Here is a 9,411-nt window from a genome sequence, read left to right as displayed (position 1 = left end):
TATATATATATATATATATATATATATATACACATACATACAGTAAGTATATATGTATGTATATATACATACAGTATGTATGTATATGTATATATATATATACATACAGTATATATGTATATATATATACATACAGTATATATGTATATATATATATACATACAGTATATATGTATATATATATATATATATACATATATACATACATACAGTTGAATAATGTCAGCATGTCTCACATTTTGGGGCATGCTGCATTAAGAGCTGGGTTTTTCAGCTACAGCAAAGTACAACCAGTGCAGTTTGAAAAAAAAAAAAACCCTTTTCCCCATCCGCTTTCCCTCTCCTTAATGTCTCAGGTCTGAATCCAAAGATAAAAGGTTAAGTTGCCGTCTCTCTACTTCCTTTGGGCCAAATCAATCCACCATAGTCTCTGTCTGCCATTGTCCTAATCAGACCCTCAACTCACTATTGGATTTCAATGGAACAGGCGCAGCCCAAAGACCTGCACAACCACCTAATCAATGATCCTCAAATGGGTCTGGTTTTCTATAGGGGATTGCCCATGTTTGAATGCTTACACAAGACAATGGCACAAGGTCCAATGACTTGAGCGGCCTCAGTCAAAATACAACCTTCAGCTTACTACTGATTTGTCATGTTTTTCTTTGACAGTCAAATTACAGAAACCTTTTTGAACCCTTTAACTTCTGTGCCATTGAAAGAAATGCAGAAAGAAAAACAGAATTGTTTCAGAAGTCCTTCACTGCTTTATTGTTACAACAGTTTCTGCAGTTTACTTCAATTTTCAAGCAAGGCAGACGGGAAGGAATATAAACAATTTTTTTTGTAGAATTCACTTTGATTCAGAAAAGGGAACCTAATTATTGCAAAACCTTTTCTTTCAATGTGACAGCTTTTGTTTCAACCTGTTGAACCTTTAAACCTCTGAAATGCGTCAAGTCAATGTCTAAATCTTCATGTTTTCCTGCAGGTTCCACGATGGCCCCACATAGCTCTGGGAATGGACCGGAAGGAGCCCACCCACCAATCACCCGCTCACCTATGGCTCAGGAGAAAGGTACGTATGTGTATATGTGTGTGTTATCCACCTGCCAGAATATGGTGTTTGGCCTTGTCTGGCGGGGGATTAGTAAAGGTTGTAAATGTACTAGGAATATAGAGAGTTTAATAGACTAAAATTCTGTGTCTGCTTTACATTGTGCGTACAAGTTTTATTTTAATTACACTTCATCGCTAGCACACATGTCCTTAGAAGACCCAGTGCATACATGTTAGTTTGCAAGTGTGCAACATAAATAGTGTCCATAAGTAATCTAGATTGTACATCACACTTAGATTAAAAGAGGCTCTGTAATTAAAAATTCAAAGTTTTCCGACATGTTGTTGTTTTTTTAACATAAAGTATATTCTACACCAGTGAGGGAGGGCATGAAGAGTCAAGATCATAAGGAGCACAAAGATGTAAACAAAGAATATGACTAGTTTGGCTCAATGCAGGACTTTGTTCTTCTTTCTCCTGCTGTTCCAAAATGAGTTCCTTCAGCAAGCATAACACCTTGTTTTGCCTTTGTGAGGCAGCTTGTGTTCAAAACTATTTTTTTTAACCCATACTTTATAGTTGTAGTTGAGGATGAGCAGGTGATTTAACACAAGCACACACAGGCACAAGCTTTAAGCAGTATGCTTCATCATTTTCCAACATAGGTCATGGGAAAACCATGGTTTGTTAAAAATGTAACAGTAAAAGTTTAGTTAACTTATCCCTGACTTAATTCAAGTCAGATTGTGTGGTTATTTGATAGAGCCACTTCAGATTTGTCCACAACCTGTTGCCAGAGGCTTGTAACATGAATGCTAACCCACAAGCCACATGCGCCTGCCAAACGGGAAATTGTTTTCAGCAATTACGGCCACTTCTCGAGTTATACTCAAAACAGCAGAATTGCTCATTCAAAAAAAATCTGCATCCACACAACATTGCAAAAAAGCCTAAAAGACTGAGATTTAATCATAATGGAATGACTGTGACGCTCCACCAAAAAGCAGTTCACATAAGAGAGAGACGGAGGGAGTGGATAGATGAGGACAGAGAGAGACAGAGTGAGGCACTGTAAAAGGTTATTTCCCAACATGATGAAATCAAGCCAGAGATTTAATGCTGCACTTTAATGCTTGGAAACCTCGAGCCCTCCCCAGTCCAGAAAAACACAGCACCGGTTAACAGGGCAGGTTGTTGTTTTTGCTGTTTTCCTAGCAAGGATTAACACACACACACGCACGCACACACACACACACCCAAACACACACACCCCTCTTTGCTCAAGTGCCTGCCTCCCTAAGAGCCTCTCTCAACTCTTCATTTCCATAAATCCGCTGAATGTCCCTTTTTCCCCCCACTGTCGCTCGCGTGCTTCGCTTGCTGCCTGTTGTTGTTGTTGTCCGGCTGAGAGCTTCATTCGCTTTGCCAAAAAGAAAGAAAGATTTATGTGTGTGTGTGTGTGTGTGTGAAGAGGGAGAGGGAACGAAGCAGAGAGAGAGAAATCCTTGAATGTGTTATTTGCTTTTAGCACTGTCTGCACAATGTTCCTCTCCCCATCCATTTTACAGGCAATTTAAAGTGCGATATTACACACTGTAATTTTTTCCTCCTCCTCTCCAGAATCCCCTTACCCTAATGGAAGCAAAACATTACAATAATGTCCTCACTCCTTAAACCCAGCACTCGCAGCCTAAGCACTTTCAGGCCCCAATCGTTCTTTCCCTCCGTTGCTCTGTCTTTTCCTCCCACACACACTGCCTCTCTCTCTTTCTCTGTATTGGCCTCTGTCTCTTTCTTGCACACTAACACACACACACACAGAGCATTTATTCCTCTCTTTCTCCGTTATCTCCCCCCACACACTCAGAAACACAAATATATACACGTGCACACAAGCATATAGTGAATACACACACAGCATTTTAAAACTTTTATCTCCCTCCTGTCTCTCACATTTTCTCTCGCTCTCTTAGCAGAAACAAGGAATTATACAAGTGTCAACTTGCACTTTCCAACTCTGTTGTTTCCCTAAACCCAAAACTCACTAAAGAGTCAGTCTGTGCACGCTCATTCAACAAAACGGATAGCTGTCAAAGTTTACACTCGAGCAGACCCAATCCATTCACACCTAATCTGCAATACTGAATCCACCCATATAGCCTCGTCTTTTCTCTTCAATGGCCATCCCGAAACCTTTCCCCATTCGTGGTGGATTGGAAGACCTTTCTGTGGGTTTTTAAAAACGAACGTGGCAGCTGAAAAGAGTGAAGCCCAGGCGAGGATTGCTCCAAATGTCAATTTGAATGGTGGAGGCGAGTTTGGGCCTGAGAGGCTTTGACACATGTATTGACAGAACGGCTTAGAATAACACAGTAGCCATGGTCAAATCAACGGCTTAAGCTGTGGAGAGTGGAGCACACGTTTAGCCTTTTTTAACGCACGCCTTCACACAGACACATGCACTGAACATTTGCAGGAATACATAGATATACAGTACAAAAAACGGCTTTAAGGCCACATATACACTGGACCTGTGCTTTCACCACTGATAAAGTTCACTAAACATTCAGTGTGTGTGTTTTGTGCTCAGGGTTCTTTTTACATGTCAGTCTTTTTTGTGCATGTTTTGTCCAATACCCGCTCCATGCTTTGTTACTCACTGATGTGTATCTACGAGTAACCAGAGCTGATGCCAAAGTACAAGATTAAGAATTTCATCAAAAGAAAGGGTCTCTTTACACAAGGAAATTAAATAGATATTCCGATTTGTTGAGCTTGAGAATGATTACGCCCACCCTCGCTCAATCCCTCAGTCAACATTTGATTTCACTGAGCAGGTACATTTACTCTTGAAGACCTCATTGGGTTTCAGGTATTTTACAAGCAAAGGGTTGACATTGCTTTTTATGTCTATTGATGTGTTTCAGGGTTCATGTCCAGCATGCAGAGGAATCAGGCTAGCTCTCAGTTTGCTTCTCCTCAGTCCGGACCTCCTATGTCCCCCCACCCTTTACCTGGTGGCCCATTGTATCCTGGGATGGGTCCCTACACCCAGAGCGGCCCTTCAGGCCCTTATGGACCTCAAGGATCACTGTATGGACACCAAGGTTAGCATGAATGTGCATTATAACAAACATTACTTGTTTAACACTTAATAATAGAAGTTAAACTAAACTGAAACACATATTAAAGGTCCTGACCCTTATTATGATCCATTTATGCTTGGTGACGTAGCGACTACTCACAGGAATAGTTGGTAAACTACTGTAGCTGGCGAGCTAACCGCCAACATGGCTGCAAGCCTGGAACGCGCTAGCGAAAATTAGCTCCTCTAGCTTCTGTTTTCTCTTTTTGCCATTTGCTTCCCCTGGTTATTTTGCTCTCAGGATCATACATCATATCAATTGATGACAAGTTTTATTAAAGAGGGTGGGGGGGAGGTTGTTGAGCTAGCAAGCTTGCTACAGAAACTCCTCACTGTCACTTAACAATCTTGCTGGTAGCTTACAAGATAATAAGTTTGCCGTTTATTTTCAAAAGACCCATTTGTACCATTGACTTCCATCCTATAACTGTCTGCAAACCAGTCCTTTTTGTGGAGCAGTCTATACTCCAACACAGAAGGGTTGGTTCAACACAGCTAATAAGCTGGAATAGTTTCCTCCATTTTTGACTTCATGGCCATCCGTTCCCTTAAAGGTCAGCACTGTCAAGACAACTTGGTATTGGTCAGTAGCGCAAATTTGCATGTCAAAGCTCACCAAGGTTGAACTCTACACTAAAAGTTTATGCAGATTTACTTCAAACAGTTAGTAAACTCACTTATCTTGGCGATTCCACTGAAATGACTGATTTTGCTGTGAAATCTTTCTATTTTAAATGCAGGTGTGACCTGGCCTTAACACTTAATCATACAGTATTTTCAACAATAATAGCATATGTGATTTTTGGACTATTTCAGAGGAGAAAATTATTTATCCTTATACAATTCTTTTATCACATCCCCCTGTACGTTGTAAAAGGGACATTGAAATAGTTTTTTATATCATGATTAATCTTTTCTCATCTACTACACAAACGTGCCAGATTTAGTTGCTTTTCACTTTTGAGATAATGCTTCATATTCTGTTCATTGAAGTAAGCACTTAAGCCAATTATCTATTGAAGACACAAAGGCTGATCATGGAGTCTAGGTTTGTAATTTGACCAAAAAGTCAGTCTACACCACATTTCAGTGTGTTGCCTTGAGCAGGAGTGTTGACATTATCTTGGTACTCTTAAAGGAAATTTAGTCCTTGGAACCAGGCTCATAGAAACAACATAAGACAACTCCTGTCACTCTTTGTCAGAACCAGAGGATGTAACTTCCTGTCCACTGTTTAAAAAACATCATCCAAAACCAAAAGAGATGGAATTTGATTTCCCACAAGCTTTCAGACTTAACAATGAATTATTTATCCTGAAAACCACTAACAGGCTCTGTGTTGACTTACTCTGTTGACTTTTACCTGACATTGGTTTCGTGGAACGGCTTCTGCTTTTTACTAGTCTTATTGTAGTAATGAATACCGCACGTATCAATCATTCAATGGGAGTCTGGTCTCAGATTGAAAGTCGCATTTTCCTCTTTTGATGACTGTTGGCCCCCATTTCACAGTCACATTGGGCCTTGACATCAGTGTCATTGGTGTCAAAGAGAGTTTGCTAACAAGGAATACAAAAAGACTCATTTTGAAAGACATATCCATCCTCCCTTTCTGTCTTTAACTCTATATATCTCTTCCTACACACACACAGATACAGTCTTATCTCGTCTTATCTCGTCTCATGGGTCTCACTGCGGGCATTAAAACCCAGCTTTCTGAGGGTGTGACTCTCAGAATATTCATGGGGCACTTGAACTCTGGACGGACCGCTTGGCCCTCCTCATGATAAGATTATGAGGTAGCTCCAGACTGACAAGGCAGACTGACACATTGTGAAGTTTATCCACTGATGGTGTCCAATCCTGTCATCAGGTTCAATGTTTTATTATTTGCCTCACAGAGAAGGGTCCAGTGTTAAAAAGTCTTTAGTCTAAAATAAAAAGGTTTTTTTCAATCATCATTCATCTTCTCCTTTTAAAACATCGTACAATTGTGGATATATGTAAAATTTCCTTCAAACACCCTTTAGATTTTTCTATAAACTCAATGTAGTGTATGCCAAAGGATATTGTATCCAAGTAAGGGCAGTCTCACACTTCTCTGTGCTAATGGTAAATCTAGTACCAAAAATAGGGACTTCTGAAATAGTTTTGGCACCTTACTTTAGATTAAGATTACTTGAGGACTGTCATGTCTTAAAAGCACACAGTCTCTTCTTCAAATGAGACATTTCTTGTGTTTGACCTATTTAAATTCACCAGTCATTCATATGTCATGTATTTACAGCAAGATGAATGCAAAGATTCACATTTAATCTCACGCACATGGGGGGAAACTATTCCTCAGAGGAAGCTTCTTGTACGGAGATGCACATTGTTAAATTCACTGATTTTGACGGACGGACGGACGACTGCCAAGGTCTTAGCCTACATGGGGCGAACACTATACTGGGTGAGCCAGAGGTTGCCCCTACTGTAGGCCTGTTTGACGAGACATTTGGTAAATCCGTCACATCAACCAACAATCTTTTTCTATTACTAAAGGAAAAAAATGGAAAAATATACGAATCCCAAATTCCCAGAAATTTTACCCAAAAAAAATTGGATCACTCTCTGTAATTAAGCATTTTCCGCTCCCTTGTTCTGTCCAACATACAACTTCTGGCCATTCAAAACAACAAACAGATGTCAACAAACGTTGACATCTACTTTGTTTTCTGCCTTTGGCGACACACTAGACCAAACATTATGGTATTATTTTGGTAAATGTGTTTTAATGTGTCACCTTGATAAATGCGCCCATCCGTTCATGTGTTTTCCCAAAACTTGCGTCCTCTCCCTTGCATAATTGTTAATGTTGATTAATAGCCCTAATGCATTTGGTATTTGGTCTCCCTTCTCCACCCACTCTTATCTCTTAATGTGACTTGGCTGGGCTGACAGCCCAGTAAGCAGAACAGAAAAAGAGAAATAAAGTAAGCAGAGAGCGACAGTGAGGCGGACTAGCCTGGAAGAGGCTCTGGAGGCAGATGAGCGTGAAATCTCACTCGGATGACAGAAGAGATGTTCCCATCAGAAACTGAAAGAACAGCTCAGTCTCGCTTTCTTCTCATCACACACAGATACAGTAAATATATTGATGCATGTGTACGCTCATTTAAATTTAATACACTTGCAACTGACCTGCATCTGTCCAAAATATTTTCAGACAACAGAAAGTTGTTTAACAAGTACCTAAAATTTTGCCCTTCATGAGTGGCTACATTTGTATCTTCGCTTAGCACCTTCAGGAGCTAAACAAACTATAACTGAAATAGTAGGTAGTAAAATATCTCTTTCACTACCTGCTGTATCTATATTTATATGTATCTATTAGTTACACCCACCTTCCTTCACAGCGCTGTGGAGGAGGGTGTGGCTAGTCCACAGAGCATCATGGGATGGGTTTATTGGCATTTCTTTTAACAAGTCACACTCGTCATGGGCGGCGTTAAGCACCGGACAGAGCCACAGTGCCGCTGCAAAATAGCCTCGGGATGGAACATATGTACTGAAAACTCAGATTAGACAGATAGTCTAGCTAGCTGTCTTGATTTACCCGGCAGACATCTGAGGATCACTCAGATTTGTAGCCCTTATAAATCAACCACAATTTAAAATTCCAATACAAAGACAGCGGAAGGCAAAGTAACGTACATCTGGCCGAAAAGAGTTAAATCCGTCTGTATTTCCATCGGCAATGGAGCAATGCCGGAAGTGGAACGACGTGGAACGACCCAGCTAAAGCTAAAACCAATGCCGTTGAATACAATGTTCCTACAATAAAGCCTACTTTCAAATAATGGTCTATTTTTGTTGAAATTGTGTTAGAGAGGTGTGGATTCAACTTTATGGTAATTCTGGAGTCTATAATTTGTCGTAATGTATTGTTTTTGCATTATACTGAGATGTGCTTCTTATATTTTGTCAACCCATTAATTTTTTTAAACTATTAGATAGAGCCCTCTGCATAGGCACCCACACTGTGCCAGCCTAGTGATCTCACTGAAATGACAGCTATGTTTTTTGATGCATTGCTTTTGCCTGCCTGAACACGGCCTTACCCTTATTTTAAATAAATAAAATAGTTAAATGTCCCCTTTAAACTGGTATCTGGAGGATTTCCCTTATATTGCCATCATTATGAAGACGTGTTGTAGACAACGAGACACTTATTAGTCAGAAATATAAAAACACTACTCCAAACACTTTGAGTACTGGAAAGTATTCATATGGGGACATAAGCCAGGGTCCCAGTTCTTGAAAGTCCTGTCAGGGGCCTGTTTAGGGTGAACAGGGCAGACAGCTGCTGGTCATTGTTCTTAATGACAGCACCATCTGTTTCCCTTCCCTCTCCCTAGCTCACTAACAAATTAGCCAGCCATTAGCCAACACAAAAACGCACTCCAAGTTTCTGAATTCTGCTCTGCTGGTTTTCTTGGCCTGCCTGCCTGTGCTTGAAGACCAAACTCTTAAGATGTGTGTGTGGTGTGTGAAACAAAATTTCCAGCAATCACTTTTGTCTGACACACCAGCACTAATAGTTTGTAGCTCACTAAAGAGCTTTGTGTTGTTGTGCAAGGGAAGGCTGCATCATTGCTGTTTTATTGGGGGCAAACGACTGTAGTGCAGCTTGTGTAATCGCCTGCCTAAGCTCTTCCAACATATAGTTATGGTGATACATGAGACTGCAGAAGGATATTTTCCCTTCTACAAACAATACTGAAATATTTAGTTCTTATTTCCAGAGATCTTTGGTTGGATATGTTTGCCTTCTAGACTGTAACCAAAGGTTGTTTTTTTCCAAATTGATGCACAGGCAAACCCTGCCAAAGCTTTCTCCTCTTTTTCTCATAAATGAGAGCTCAGTGAGCTGTATTTCCCCAAAAATATGTATGCTGCTTTATGTTCATGGCTGTTATTTGAAAGCCCTCTTTATCCAAAGTTAAACTGATCCCATACTGTTTGTTGATATCGAGCTCCTCAGGACTCAAATAACTCCAACAGCTGTTCTCAAGACATGCACTTGGACATGGTTCAGAGACAGCATGTTGAGAACAGTGGACACACAGACAGACGAGGGAGGAGGATATCAGGCCATTACACAAAAGAGATTTGGAGTCTGTCTCAGCTCTGCTCTCTCTCCCATTGCTTCCTCGACCATGCC

General features: G+C 40.4%; 2 protein-coding genes across 2 annotated transcripts in view; both read left to right on the top strand.

Moving 5' to 3' along the window:
- LOC116670158 (sodium-dependent lysophosphatidylcholine symporter 1-B) overlaps nucleotides 1-9,411 on the top strand; it is a 223,924-nt gene that overhangs the window by 48,298 nt on the left and 166,215 nt on the right. The window lies entirely within an intron of this gene.
- Nucleotides 1-9,411, top strand: part of LOC116670157 (AT-rich interactive domain-containing protein 1B) — a 176,624-nt gene that overhangs the window by 134,287 nt on the left and 32,926 nt on the right. Inside the window, exons 6-7 of the mRNA XM_032500541.1 lie at nucleotides 992-1,078; nucleotides 3,988-4,167. Coding sequence (XP_032356432.1) covers nucleotides 992-1,078; nucleotides 3,988-4,167 — 267 coding nt within the window. The remainder of the gene's footprint in view (nucleotides 1-991; nucleotides 1,079-3,987; nucleotides 4,168-9,411) is intronic.

This window comes from Etheostoma spectabile, chromosome 20 (assembly GCF_008692095.1).
Source record: "Etheostoma spectabile isolate EspeVRDwgs_2016 chromosome 20, UIUC_Espe_1.0, whole genome shotgun sequence".
NCBI lineage: Eukaryota > Metazoa > Chordata > Actinopteri > Perciformes > Percidae > Etheostoma > Etheostoma spectabile.
The sequence above is the reverse complement of the archived record's forward strand: the minus strand, read 5'-3'. Positions and strand labels throughout refer to the sequence as shown.